The sequence below is a fragment of the Trichosurus vulpecula genome, chromosome 8 (genome assembly GCF_011100635.1).
Source record: "Trichosurus vulpecula isolate mTriVul1 chromosome 8, mTriVul1.pri, whole genome shotgun sequence".
In the NCBI taxonomy this organism is placed as follows: domain Eukaryota; kingdom Metazoa; phylum Chordata; class Mammalia; order Diprotodontia; family Phalangeridae; genus Trichosurus; species Trichosurus vulpecula.
Genome location: NC_050580.1, coordinates 179291490 through 179306774, shown reverse-complemented (window position 1 = coordinate 179306774; position 15285 = coordinate 179291490). Strand labels below are relative to the sequence as shown.

The 15285-nt window shown below is 39.8% G+C and overlaps 1 protein-coding gene across 1 annotated transcript; it reads right to left on the bottom strand.

Annotated features, from left to right (window-relative positions):
- LOC118830053 (olfactory receptor 4E1-like) lies at positions 1–945 on the bottom strand. The gene has a single exon (XM_036736928.1). It carries the CDS (start codon positions 943–945, stop codon positions 1–3), a length of 945 nt encoding a protein of 314 aa, XP_036592823.1.
- Between the last annotated feature and the right edge of the window lie 14340 nt (positions 946–15285).

Here is a 15285-nt window from a genome sequence, read left to right as displayed (position 1 = left end):
TCACTTTTCTTCTTTCCCTTCCTTCCTCCCTGTTAGCTTATTCAAGGCATTTTTCATGTCCTCATTCCTCAGGGTATAGATGATAGGATTTAGAAAGGGGGTGACAGCTGTGAAAAATGCAGATACCACTTTGTCTCCGGGAAGGCTGATGGAAGGGCGGGAATAGATGAAGATGCAGTGTCCCAAGAAAAGTGTGACCACTGTGAGGTGGGCTGCACAGGTTGACAGGGCTTTGTGTCTGCCTGCTGAAATCCGTTTCCTCAGAGACACCAGGATGACAGCATAGGAGACCACCAGCACCACGAAACAGACCACAGAGATCAGCCCACTATTGGAGACAATGAGGATCTCAATGACTCGAGTATCTGTGCAGGCCAGTTCGATCACCTGGGGTACATCGCAGAAGAAGTTATCAATCTCATCAGGACCACAGTAGGGCAGATTGATGGTAAGGGAGGTGAAGGCCACTGAGTGGATGGTCCCTCCAGTCCAGAGGGCTGCAGCCAGCAGCACACACACCTTCCGGTTCATCACTGTCATGTAGTGCAGTGGGTTGCAGATGGCCACATAGCGATCGTAGGCCATTACCGTGAGCAGAAAGATTTCTGTGCAGGCAAAGAGGTGCAAGAAGAACATCTGAACCACACAAGCATTAAAGGAGATGAGCTTCTCCTCAGACCAGGTGTCCACTAGCATCTTAGGGACTGTGACAGTAGAGTGGCAGACATCAATGAAGGACAAGTTGCTAAGGAAGAAATACATGGGGGTGTGGAGTCGCCGATCATAGATGATAGTGATGACAATGAGGATATTACCCATCAAGATGAGGATATAGAAAATGAGAAACATCGTAAATACAGCCATCTGTACCTTCATATTGGTGGATAGACCTCGCAACCGGAAATAAGTCACTGATGTCTGGTTGGGCAGGATAGCTTCTTCCATTCTATTTTTTGGGCCAATCTGTCAGAGTGAAGAACATGCTGTCACTTATTGTCTGTATTATTGATTTGGACAATTAATCATATACTAACTATATACCTTGAACATAAGTAGGTGCTTAATAAATATTGTTGATTGAGGAATTGATACTGTTTTGTATTGTTGCTTTATTTCAATTGTATAGGTTTTGTCCTGTTTAATTAGGTTGTAAACCCTTTGAGGGAAGGAACAGAAAAAGCCTTGTACTTCATCTGCATCTCCCTGCCCCCAAGTTCTACTCCTTGTCTTCCTTCTTTCTACTCATCCTTCACAGTGTTGATAAAATAATCTTCTTAAAGTGCAGGTTTGATCGTGTCATTTCTCTATTAGAAAATCTCCAGTGGCTCCCTACTGCTCAGTAGAAAAGACACACACCTTTTATTTAGCAGGCATTTAAGTCTCTCCATAATCTGACTCTTGTATTTCTAGCCTTATTTCATACAACTCCCCCTTATATAAACTCTATTCCAACCAAGTTGAACTCCAAATCCACATGCTATCTCCTGCCCTTGTACACTTAGGCAGGATGTTCCTCACTCTTGGAGTGCATTCATCTCTACCTCTTAGCATCCTTCCCTTTCTTTAAGGTTTAGATCAGTGCCATCCCTTCTACCTTCTGGGACTGTTTCTGATGTGATCTCTTCCCCTGCCCTCCCCCTCCAGCCCTCGGCTGTTATCCCTTGCCTTCTCAGCTGAAATAAATTTCTCCCACCTCCAATATTCCTCAGATACTTTGTCTGGATCACTCTTGATGCCCCGATCACATCCTTCTTTGTGTTATACTCATTTACATATCACATGATCCTCAATAGACTTGAAGTTCCTTGAGACCAGGGACTGTACTATTTTTCCTTTGTGTGCCTAGTGGATTACTTTGCTTTGTATATATTTTATTTCTTCAAGAATTTGTGATTTTGTTGATGGGGATGTGTTCTTTCCTTTTACAAACCTTAGAAAAGTCACTTAATCTTTTTGGATCTCAGTTTCCTCATTTGTGAAAGGAAGGATTTGGACTAGATGGCCTTCGAGGTCCCTTTAAGTTCTAAGTCTATCATCCCACAATCTCATGAGTTCACATGCCCTCTACAAATTAGCTGATGGTTGCTTTTGCTGAACAGTTATTATGTCATAGCTAACATGGTGCTGAATCTTTATGACTTTAGCTAGACTAGTTCTTGAAGAATGGATGTATGATCCACCACCAGGCTCATACTTGAGATTATCCATGATCCTTCTTCATATCCATTATCCATATCCTTCTCCAATTTGGTAAGACCTCCCAGAGATAGAAGTCTGCCACACAGCCTTCAAGAAGCCAAGGTCACAATCATTCTATCAAGAAATAGCAGTACTTTAGGGGAGGGTAGACATGTAAAACATGTCTGTTTGAGTTGAATTGGGATAACACCAACCCAATGCTAGTTTCATTGAGCAAAGGATTAATCTTAAGAAATTAGTAAAGATAGGGGGCAGAGCCAAGATGGCAGCTGGAAAGCAGGGACTAGCGTGAGCTCCCTGCCAAATCCCTCCAAAAACCTATAAAAAATGACTCTGAACCAATTCTAGAACTGCAGAACCCACAAAATAGCGGAGGGAAGCAGGGCTCTAGCCCAGGACAGCTTGGATGGTCTCTGGGTAAGGTCTATCCTGCATGGAGCTGGGAGCAGAGTGGAGCAGACCCCAGGGTGTGGACCAACCAGACCAGGAGCCGGGAGGAGCGTGCCCTAGTGCCCTGAATCAGTGAGCTGCAGCAGTTACCAGACTTCTCAACCCACAAACACCAAAGACAACAGAGAAGGTTAGTGGGAAAAGCTGCTTGGGACAGAGTGAAAGAAGGAGTTCGTGGTTTGGCCACTGCCCTGGGGGCAGCAGAGGTGGGGCAGCTACAGAACTACAGCTGCAGTTACTTCTGGCCTCAGGCCCACCTGCTGGGAGGAATTAAGTGAGGATCAGAGCAGGAGTGCAGAGGCTGCTGAAGATCTAAGTCCAGTCCCGGTTGGGGGTTCCTGGCGAAGGAGAAGTGCTGGTGTGGTAGAGCTGGCTGTAATAGCTCTGAAATCAACAGTGTATCCCCCCAAGCTTGGAACATAGTACTCTTTGCTCTACAAGCAGTCATACTCCGCTGAAAAACTCAAGGGTCAAGTAAGTTGGCTGGGAACACGGCCGGCAGTGGAAACACACCCAGATTCAATTTAAGACTTTGGAATTTTTCTTTGGTGACAAAGAAGACCAAAACATACAGCCTAAAGAAGTCAACAAAGTCAAAGAGCCTACAAAAAAAGCCTCCAAGAAAAACATAAACTGGTCTCAGGCCATGGAAGAGCTCAAAAAGGATTTGGAAAAGCAAGTTAGAGAAGTAGAGGAAAAATTGGGAAGAGAAATGAGAAGGATGCGAGAAAACCATGAAAAACAAGTCAATGACTTGCTAAAGGAGACCCCAAAAAATACAGAAAAAAATACTGAAGAAAACAACACCTTAAAAAACAGACTAACTCAAATTGCAAAAGAGCTCCAAAAAGCCAATGAGGAGAAGAATGCCTTGAAAGGCAGAATTAGCCAAATGAAAAAGGAGGTCCAAAAGACCACTGAAGAAAATACTACCTTAAAAATGAGATTGGAGCAAGTGGAAGCTAGTGACTTTATGAGAAATCAAGATATTATAAAACAGAACCAAAGGAATGAAAAAGTGGAAGACAATGTGAAATATCTCATTGGAAAAACCACTGACCTGGAAAACAGATCCAGGAGAGATAATTTAAAAATGATTGGACTATCTGAAAGCCATGATCAAAAAAAGAGCCTAGATATCATCTTTCAAGAAATTATCAAGGAGAACTGCCCTGATATTCTAGAACCAGAGGACAAAATAGAAATTGAAAGAATCCACAGATTGCCTCCTCAAATAGATCCTAAAAAGAAATCTCCTAGGAATATTGTGGTCAAGTTCCAGAGCTCCCAGATCAAGGAGAAAATACTGCAAGCAGCCAGAAAGAAACAATTTGAGTATTGTGGAAACAGAATCAGAATAATCCAAGATCTAGCAGCTTCTACATTAAGAGATCGAAGGGCTTGGAATACGATATTCCAGAGGTCAATGGAGCTAGGATTAAAACCAAGAATCACCTACCCAGCAAAACTGAGTATCATGCTCCAAGGCAAAATATGGATTTTCAATAAAATAAAGGACTTTCAAGCTTTCTCAGTGAAAATACCAGAGCTGAATAGAAAATTTGACTTTCAAACACAAGAATCAAGAGAAGCATGAAAAGGCAATCAAGAAAAAGAACAAGAAAAAGAAATCACAAGGGACTTACTAAAGTTGAACTGTTTTGCTTACATTCCTACATGGAAAGATGATGTGTATGATTCATGAGACCTCAGTATTAGGGTAGCTGAAGGGAATATGCATATTTATGTATGTGTATGTATATATATGTATATGTGTGTGTATGTATGTATATATGTATGTGTGTATATATATATTTTATATATATATGTGTGTGTATATATATATATATATATATATATATTAAGAGAGAGAGAGAGAGAGAGAGAGAGAGAGAGAGAGAGAGAGAGAGAGAGAGGGCACAGGGTGAGTTGAAGATGAAGGGATGATATCTAAAAGAAATAAAATCAACCTAAGTGATGAGAGAGGAATATATTGAGAGAGGGAGAAAAGGAGAGATAGAATGGGGTAAATTATCTCGCATAAAAGTGGCAAGAGAAAGTAGTTCTGTAGGAAGAGAAGAGAAGGCAGGTGAGGGGGAATGAGTGAATCTTGCTCTCATCAGATTTGACCTGAGGAGGGAATACCATACACACTCAATTGGGTATCTTACCCCACAGGAAAGAAGGAGGAAGAAGATAAAAAAGGGGGGATGATAGAAAGGAGGGCAGATGGGGGAGGAGGTAATCAAAAACAAACACTTTCAAAAAGGGACAGGGTCAAGGGAGAAAAATTGGATAAAGGGGAATAGGTTAGGAAGGAGCAAAATATAATTAGTCTTTCACAACATGAGTATTGTGGAAGGGTTATACATAATGATACTCATGTGGCCTGTGTTGAATTGCTTGACTTCTTAGGGAGTGTGGGTGGGAAGGGAAGAGGGGAGAGAATTTGGAACTCAAAGTTTTAAAAACAGATGTTCAAAAACAAAAAAAAAACAAGTTTTTGCATGCAACTAGAAAATAAGATACACAGGCAATGGGGCGTAGAAATTTATCTTGCTCTACCAGATAGGAAGGGCAAAGGGGATGGGAGGGGAGTGCGGTGACAGAAGGGAGGGCTGACTGGGGAACGGGGCAACCATAATATACGCCATCTTGGAGTGGGGGGGAGGGTAGAAATGGGGAGAAAATTTGTAATCCAAACTCTTGTGAAAGTCAATGCTGAAAACTAAATGTATTAAATAAATAAAAAAATTTAAAAAAAGAAATTAGTAAAGATATAAATCAAAAGAAATTCAATAGGGAGGGTACAGAAAAATACACTTGAGCATTAAAGCCAGCAGGAACCTTAGAGATCATTTAATCTAAACCTCTTCTTTTACAGATGAGAAAACTGAGGCTCAGAGAGATGTGATTTGTCTGTTAATCAGTGCAAGAACTATGCAAAATGCAATAAGTAAGAAAAACATGTACATTCAAAAGAGAGGTTGGGGAATAATGTTCACTGTCTCAGAAATAGGCATCCATTGGACAGGCCAGAAGCAAATTTGTGATGGAGGGGGTCTATATAATGAGATGTCCCCATTTCCTCCTTTTTCAGGAGGCTTCCAGATCTCCATATCCGTTCTTCGTCTTCCCGTTTTGCTGGTCCCTCCTACCTTGGGGAGCTAATCTCCATGAACTGTACCACAATGGAAAGCAAGAATGTCCATATCCTTAAAGACTTAATCACCAATAAGGACCTAACAGGAGGAAGTGGGTAGTTGGGACAGATGTTTTACATTTTTATAAAGAATAGTTGAGTGATGCTTTTATTTCAATGGGGATCATCTGGTAACCAGATTCCATAATCCAAAGAAGTGAATTTCTTCCTTGCCTGGCACTTTGGGCTGTGTGGCAGTTCAAGTAGGGATGTTGGGGAGCAGGATGTAATTTCTGGAGCTCCTCAGGCAGACACTCACTTGGGTAATTGGTATGATTGTTCCTGGGCATATACCAAGCCAAAGAATAATTCCCTGATATGGTGATAACTTGAATAATCCTCATGTATCTCTTTTTGTTTGCCCAGGAAACCCCCTCAAATGACCAAACAACAAAAATCTATTTTTGTATCCCTAGCACCTAGCCTAGTACCTGGCACATAATAGGCACTTAATAAATGTGCATTAAATTGAATTCACACACTGCACATTGCACAAAAATCCATAAACAAATATTTAGAACATGAATATGTATTAGGTAGCTTCAATCAATTAAGAAGTAGTTATTAAGTACCTACTATGTTAAAGATATTGTGCAAGGGCTGTGGATAAAAGAAAAAAAAATTGAACTAGTCCCTATACTCAAGGAACTATATTCTTTGGAGAGGGAAGTGATATGTACATAGATAAGTATAAAGAAGGGTGTGATGAGGGTAAAGGAGAGATCCAGACAAAGTAATCTAGGAGTATTTAAGGAAGGAGTGAATGCTTTCTGCTTGCTGGGAAGGTGGGATTCACACACCACACTCCCATCTCCATGTTTTAGGCCCTGGCTCCTTTATGATGCCTAAAGACGTCTTTTCCCAGATGCCTTGTCTTGAGCACAGATAAAACCTTTACCAAGAAACTAAGAAACAGGTTGTGATAACAACTGAATAATTCTTTTAAAGTGCCTTGCTAATACATACCTCTTTTTAAGCAATCTATGGTCCAGTCAAATTACATGTCAGGAATGACCCAAGTTCCTCACTAATGACATGCCGTCTCCCATCTCCAGGCCATTGCACTGGCCTTCCCTCATGCCTGAAGTGCAATCCCCACTTCACCTTCTCTTCTTTGAATCCCTTGTTTCCTTGAAAACTCTTCACAAGTGACACTTTCTACTTGAAGCTTTCCTCTGTTCTGCTAGTTCCCTCTCTCTCCAATTTACCTTGTCTTTATTTTGTATAGGCTTTGAAAATAGTTATCCGTATTGCACATTTTGTAAGTATCATGTATCTATTAATTTATCAAACTGTTACCCAACTAAGTAGAATGCAATTTTCTTGAGAGTAGGAACTCTTTAATTTTTTTACTTAGTATCCCCAGTGCCTAGCATACAGTGGGTGCTTACTTACTATATGCTTATTAAATCATTAAAAGCCCAGGAGAATCTAGATGGTGGTGATGGAGAAAAGGTTTTTTCATATGCGAGTAGGATTTAGAACTAGAAGAGACTTTAGAGATTATCTAGCCAACCACTCATTTTACAGAGAAGGAAACTGAGACCCAGAGAGGTGACATGATTTCTCCAAGGTCGTGCCACTAGTTAGTTAGTGCCAGGATGATTTGAACTCTGCTTTGCGGCCCATGAGGACCAAATTGTCTCCTTCCAAGTCAGAGGGGGAAAATGAATCTCAAAACATTATTTGTTTTGATAGGTCAGTTTCTTATTCTCCTTTGTAGTATGGCTCCAGTGTCTGACTTGTTGGTCTTCTGGGACTGGAAATAGCTAATGCCTGGTTATTTTTTTCTTTATTTCAATCATTTTTACTATTCTTTTAACTAACTTAAATGCAGAATTTGACAGCTGGAAGGAACCTTGAGGACTGCCTAATTCAATGCCCTCATTTTACACATATGAAAGGACCTGAGAGCTACACAATTTAAATCACTTGCCCAAGGTCACACCACTAGTGAAATATTTGGGATGAGAACCAATTCAGTGGTCATTACATTCTGCAGTGAAAAATAGGAGCTCTGTACCAGGGAAAGCTGAAATGGTAAAGGAGTTAAAGTTTGTTTTTGGCAGTTTCCGTCTCCTCTGTGGTTGCTATATCGCCCTTCAGTGCCCAGTCAATTGCACTGGAGTTTTCTTTTTTGACTCACCTCTCTTAAGGTGAAAGTGTATCTTTTGTGGCATCTCATCTAGGGTAATCTAGTCCTATTGGTGGACCCATTTATACATCTTCTCTGCCTCTGAAACTTCCTTGTTCTATATTCCATGCCCTCAGGATTAGGGTCTCTAAATAAACTAATAAATTAAATGAAATGAGTAGGTAAGTGACAGAGATCTCTCCTCTACTCTTAGCTCTCACATTCTTCTTAAGTAACACATAGACGTTTAAATAGTGGCCCTCTAGAGATGATCCTGTTAATGTCTAAATTAGTGGATTGAGTGTCAGTGGGAATTTCAGGCAAGATGGGATGGAAATATAGATTCATGTCATATGATGACTAAAGGACCTGATTCTACTGCGTCTGGAGAGAACAAGACTAAGAGCTTGGAGGTGCAGTGTGTGTGTGTGTGTGTGTGTGTGTGTGTGTGTGTGTGTGTGCGCGTGCGTGTGTTGATAGTGTTCAAGCATTTGATGAATTCTCATATAGAAGAGAACTATCCTTTGGTGTGGCTTCAAGTGACAGAATCAGAATCAATGGGGAGAAGTTACAGAGAGACATATAGCGTCAATAAAGACTATCCTAAGAATTAGATTAGATTTAGATATTAAATATTAGATAAATGAGCTAATAAATAATAGATAGATACAGATAATAATCAAATAAATAAATAGATAATAAATAAATGGGCTAATAGATGAATGAGATAAATTAAAAGATAAATTTTTAAAAAACAATTCTAAGAATTAGAATCATTTAAAGAAAATGGAATGAGCTCCTTTGAAAAATAGTGAAGTCACTCCTTACTCTGAGGAATGATCCTGTTTTTTTTGGGGTGTGTGTGATTGACATATAGAAACCTGACAGGAACCTCCAGCTGCATTTCAGATATGGAGGAGAATATTCAGAGAAATCACGGTCTTTAGAGGGGATGGAGCCTGTTTGCTGCTGGAGTCTACATTCTCTTGTATTTGTGGATTTGGGGGGCAGAGAAGAGATGCTGCTGAACTTTGTCCCTCAGTTTGCCAGGTGAAGGGAACAAAGGAGAGTGAATTGCCAAAAAATGTAGTGAGTCCCCCAACACCAGGGGCATTTAAGCAGAAGCTGGAGACGATCTGTGCTCTTAACAGGGGTTGGACTATATGACTGCTGAGAACTGTTCTAAGAGTGAGAAATTTGGGGGTAGAAGCCACCTTTCAATTACACTCAGATTGTACCCCTTCACTCTGACTCTGTGTAGGTCTGACCTTGGTATGTATTCTCAGTTTGAGAATTCAATCGTAGGAACTGTGCTCAGATCTTTGCCCTGGCACTTACCCATGGGATCTTGGGTAAGTTTCTTAGCCTCTCTATGCCTCAGTTTCCTCATCAGCAAAATGAAAAGGGTGGACTATTAGATATTTCTAAGGTTCCATCCAGTTCTAAGTCTATGATACTAAAGCAGTACTGGATTTTAACCTTTGTCCTTAGAGAGCTCATTTAAAACCTTTTTTTTTTTGCAAACAAAGAAACAGTCATTTGTACTTGCTTTCTTGAAAATCTTTTAAACTCTCATGGTGTGGATGCAAAGCTTAAATCCTAAAAAGCTGACCTGATAACCTCAGGGGTAGATTCTGGGTCTTATTTTTATCTAGTCTTGCCTTACCAGGGCTCAGGCAGGATGGATCAACTGACAAGTCAGGCAGGAATTCAGCTTACTGCTTCTACATAATAAAATCGTAAAATCATGGAGTTGGAAGGTACCTTTGAGATCGTCTGGTCCAATTTCCTCATTTTATAGGTGGGGAAACTGAGGCATAGAAAAGGGTTCTAATTTACCCATGGCGCCGTAGTGAGCTAGTGGCACAGCTGGAATTCTTGGGTCCCCTAACTCCTAGTCCAACATGACTACATTTTTAGCAGTCCTTTCCATCACTTTCCTTTCCGTTTTCCCCTCCCACTCCAATAGACATTTGGTATTGGTGTATATTGAGAACCTATTGAAGTGATGTTAGAAATAAGGAGAAAAGGCTGGTTAAGAACAAAGAAGAGAATAAAGCCAACTATGTGGCGAAACTTACCTTTTATTGCTTCTGGTGCTCCAAATGATCCAACTTCTGGGTAGTTAGTTGGCTGCTCAGTCCTGCAGCCTTAGCATAAAGAAGATCTTATAATGAGTGGTTATATGTTACCTTGAATAAGTAAGTCTTCCTCACTGTACCTTAGTTTCCCTATCTGTAAAATGAGAGAGCAGGAGTAGAAAATCTCTAAGGTTCCTTCCTGCTCTAACACTTTATGGTTCTGTGATTCTAACCTACGTTTCATTTAATTTCTCCTTAGGAGAGATGAAAAACATCATTTTCTTGTTCCTTTTTTTACAGGTGGATTTTAAAATCACTGATATTTTACAGTAGAGAACATTAACGAATATCCTCTAATGAAATATGCTATGAAAAGTTTACATGAGTTATTTAGAATTTCTGCAAAATTCCTGTATTTCCAAAGAGATTCCAACAATACCTCTAAGGTGTATTTACACCTTTTCATATAGAAATGATGAAAAGAATGAACTGAAATAGCAATTTATTAGATATTTATCTAAATATCAGATTTGTGTTTTGAAACCAGAGCATCACCTCAATTTTCTAAGGAGCAGATAGAAGCCAGAACCCCAGTTTCACTTAGAGTACCCTAGAAATTGATTGCATACTGCTAGTTTCAGAATGGATCCCCCTTCTCCCCCACCTGCTTTGAATAGGAAAGGGGAATTTTGCAGAGGGAAGAAGGAAGACCAGAAAGAGAGAGAGAGAGGGGAGGGGGCGGAGAGGGCCTATATTCCCCAGGAATACTTCCTGACTCCTCTGCCAGCTTTGATTCCTTCACAGCTCTTCTACTCCATTTATGGCCTTTTTAGCCTTGGGAAATCCTTGGAGATGACGTCAGCTAGCACTGGTTCCTAGTTAAATAAAGTGGATGCAACAGGGACTTAGGTTGCACCATTGGTTGTTAGGGAAATTAATACCAAAATGTTTAAGAGTTTAAGACAGTTATGTTGTTTCCCCCATCTGAATGTGAGTTCCTCAAGGGCAGAGATTTTCTTTTTGCCTTTCTTTCTATTGCCAGTATGCATATTGTAAGCACTTAATAAATGCTTGAAACTAAGAATATATCTACAGGGGTAGGTGAAGTCAAAAATTAGAGCAATTATCTAGATAATGCAAAGCAAAGAAACTGCTTTTGTCTAAACCATTTAGTTATTTTAGACAAAAAGGCATACTGGGTCCCTGAATTATTCAGAAAATATTTTTAAGTCTCTAGCGTCCTTTTCTGACTTATTTGTTCCCTAAATGGCTAAAGCACTAGAAGAAGAGTCAGATAGTTAGAAAAGTAAATTCTAAATTTAGAAGCTAAAAACCAGACTTCTTTATATTGGGATAGTGTATTCTAATGGCTAGGGTCATAAAAATGAGAAGGCCTGTCTTAAGACCAATTCAATTTAGTTCAACAAACAGTTATTAAGAATCGACTATGTGTAGAATTGGGCAGCTGGGTGCTGGGCCTGGAGTCAGAAAAACTCATATTCCTGAGTTCAAATCCAGCCTCAGGCACGTACTAGCTGTGTGACCTTGGGCAAGTCACTTAGTTTTGTTCGCCTCAATTTCCTCATTTGTCAAATGAGCTGGAGAAGGAAATGGCAAACCACTCCAGTATCTTGCCATGAAAACCCCAAATGGTTCATGAAGAGTTGGACATGATTGAAATGACTGAGCAACAACAAAAATGTGCATAATACTCTGTTAGACTCTCATGGTGATAAACTTTATATAACATGTAATCTCTGTTCTTGGGGAGTTTATTATTATGGGGCAGAAGGGAATAAACATTTATATAGCACCTACTACATGCTCATTACTGTGCTAAGTGCTTTCATAAACACTATCTCACTTGCTTTTCATAATAACTCTGAGAGGTAGGTACTATTATCTCTGTTTTACAGTTGACGAAACTGAGGCAAATAGAGGTTAAGCGACATGCCCAAAATCACACAGCTAGTAAGTTTTTATGGTCTAATGAAAGAATAAGACATAAACACAGATAAGTATAATACACAATAATACATGATAGTTTTAGAGTATCATTGCTGTACCTTAGAAACTTAGAGCTTCTGGAGCTCATCCACTAGTATTTGGCTGGGATGAGAGATTAACACAGTTACATTGGCCCCTATAGAAGTTATTTTTATAGAATGACACAATAACATTGCACTACATTTATGTATCCTAACTTATTCAACCATTGTCTAGTCACTTGGCACCTAACTTGTTTCCAGGTTTTTTTGCTCTAATATATTGTACTATGAGAATTTTTTGGGGGGTGTGGGCGTTAACTTCTTTTTCTTCTGTTTTGTCAATAATCTCTTTAGGATAAGATCCCAGCCCTGGTACTACTAGGTCCAAGAATGTGAGTATCAAAAGCTTTCATAATATAATTTCTCTATTGTTTTTTTTATAAAATAAGGGGATGATAAATTGGAGGAAGCTAGGTGACTCAGTGAGTAGAGCACTTGGCTTGGAGTAAGGAAGATTTGAGTTCAAAGTCAACCTCTGACATTAACGGCAGGACTCTGGGCAAATCACTTAACTTTTGTTTGCCTTAATCTACTGGAGAAGAAAATGGAAAATCACTCCAGTATCTTTGCCAAGAAAACCTCATTGATAGTATTGGCGTGCTATGGTCTATGGGGTCACGAAGAGTCTGACATGACTGAGCTATTGAACAACAGCAGACTCTGGAAAAGGCATAATTTTAGAAGAAGTTATTAAACGGATCGTTCATGAGCACATACAAAAGAAAGGGCTGAGCGGTAGGAGTTACTTATTGTCATAATAGTATTTCATTGCCTTGAAGATCTGTGATTTCTATGGTGGAGGTACTATCTCTGTTGAGGAAGATTGTAACTTCTCTATGACTTATTAGATTAGATAGTCTTTGAGAGTTTCCATGGCTGAAAAATTCAGCACCCTGAGGACAACTTGGTGACATGCCTCTTTGACTTATACAGCCTGGTCCTTCAATGACATATATAGTCCATTATTGAATCTAGATTTGAAGATGTTCCAACTTGGCAGAACCTGGTAGAGCTCGGAGTCAATTCCATTCAATAACAACAAACAACAAAAGAACAAACACCAATCACAGACATTTAGATAGGCTTTACAATTAGGAAACTTTTCTTAAAAGTTAATTAACTAATTGATTTTTTATTTAATATTTTTTAGTTTTCAAAATTGATTTTCACAAGATTTTTAGTTACAAATTTTCTCCCCATTTACCCTCCTCCCCACCCTAAGATGGCATAAATTCTGATTGCTCCTTTCCCCAGTCTGCTGTCACTTCTATCACCACACTTCCTCCCATCCTTTTTCCCCTTACTTTCTTGTAGGGCAAGATCGATTTCTATACCTCACTGCCTGTCTATCTTATTTCGCAGTTGCGTGTAAAAACAGCTTTTTAAAAAACATTTGTTTTTAGAATTTTGAGTTCCAAATTCTCTTCCTTTTTCTCTCCCTACCCACCCTCCTTGAGAAGGGAAGCAATTCAACATAGGCCACGCATGTATCATTATGCAAAACACTTCCATAAGAGTCATATTGTGAAAGACTAATTATATTTCCCTCCATCCTATCCTGTCCCCCTTTATTCAATTTTCTCTTTTGACCCTGTCCCTTTTCAAAAGTGTTTGCTTTTGACTACCTCCTCCCCCAATATGCCCTCCCTTCTAGCATCTCCCCCTCCCCCGTCTTGTCCTCTTCCCCCTACTTCCCTGTAAGGTAATGTAACAACAATCTGGCTAGCAGCTACTGTGGCTGTGTAAGACCAACAACAGCCAGCACACAGAGGGCTGCCAACACAGGGTCTTTTATCTGCTTTTCTAAGGAAAGCAACTTTAAGGGGTAAACAATTTCAGTTTAATTAAACATACATATATCATTCACTTAGTTCTGGGGGAAAAGATCAGTCCCCTGAACTTCAGAGCAATACAAACAGAAATTACAAACATCAATAGTCAGACCTTGTCTGATCAAATCATGGTACATATTTACCAGAGAAGAAACAACGGGTCTGGGTTAGCAAAGCCGGGAGCAGTTACAAAGGCTTGCCCAGAGTCTCAACACTCCTTCCATGAGTAAGCCCCAAAAGTCAAACACCAAGCTCCCCTCAATTATATCCTGTTCAGAGCCCTGAGGGCTCTAACCTCACCCAGGCTGGGTGTGTGGAAGTTGCCCATCCCCAGTATCACATCCTATACAAGTCAAGGACTCTTGATTGTCTTAGTGCTGATAAACATTCCAAGACAAGATCCCACTTTACCAGCCCCATTCCAACAAAGGCCAGAATCATTAAAGGCATTTAATGGAAGAACAGCAAAAAGCCCCACCCTGATTACCATTACAGGTAGGATACCCAATTGAGTGTGTATGTTATTCTATTCTTAAGTTAAATCCGATGAGAGCAAGATTCACTCATTCCTTTTTACCTGCCCCCTCTTCCCTTCCATTATAACTGCTTTTTCTTGCCAGTTTTATTTGAAATAATTTACCCCATTCTATCTCTGCCTTTCTCCTCCCCAATTAGGAAACTTTTAACAGAAAATGAATGCCCTTAGCAAAGAAGGAAGAGTCTAGGCAAGAAGCATTTATGAAACACCTATTTTGCTTTGGGCACTGTGTTAAGTACTGGGAATACAAAGAAAGGACAAAGACAACTATATATAAACAAGATTTATTCAGAATAAATTGGAGAAATACTTGTTGGACTCATTGCATTAGTATTATGGGTTGAGATTTTTGGTGAGGTACCTATATTTAATACAGTCCACATTTGTAGTAAGACAGGGGAAGTAAGGGAATAAGCATTTATATGGTACTGACTATGTGCCCTACACTGTGCTAAGAGCTTTTTACAAATACTATCTCATTTGATCCTCACAGTAACCTTGTGAGTTAGATGCTATTATTATCCCCATTTACAGTTGAAGGATCTGAGGTAAACATAGGGTAAATGACTTGTCCAGAGTCACACAGCTCTTAGGTGTCTGAGGCAGGATTTGTACTCAAGTCTTCCTGACTCCAAGCCCAGAGTTTTATCCACTGTACCACTATCTGCCTCTGTGAATGAATGAGTGAGTGAGTGAGTAAGTAATAAAGAAAGGAAGAAAAAAAGAAAGAAAGAAAGAAAGGAGAGAAAAGAAAGGCAGAAGGAAGGCACTAAGATTAAGGAGGACAAGGAAAGGCTTCTT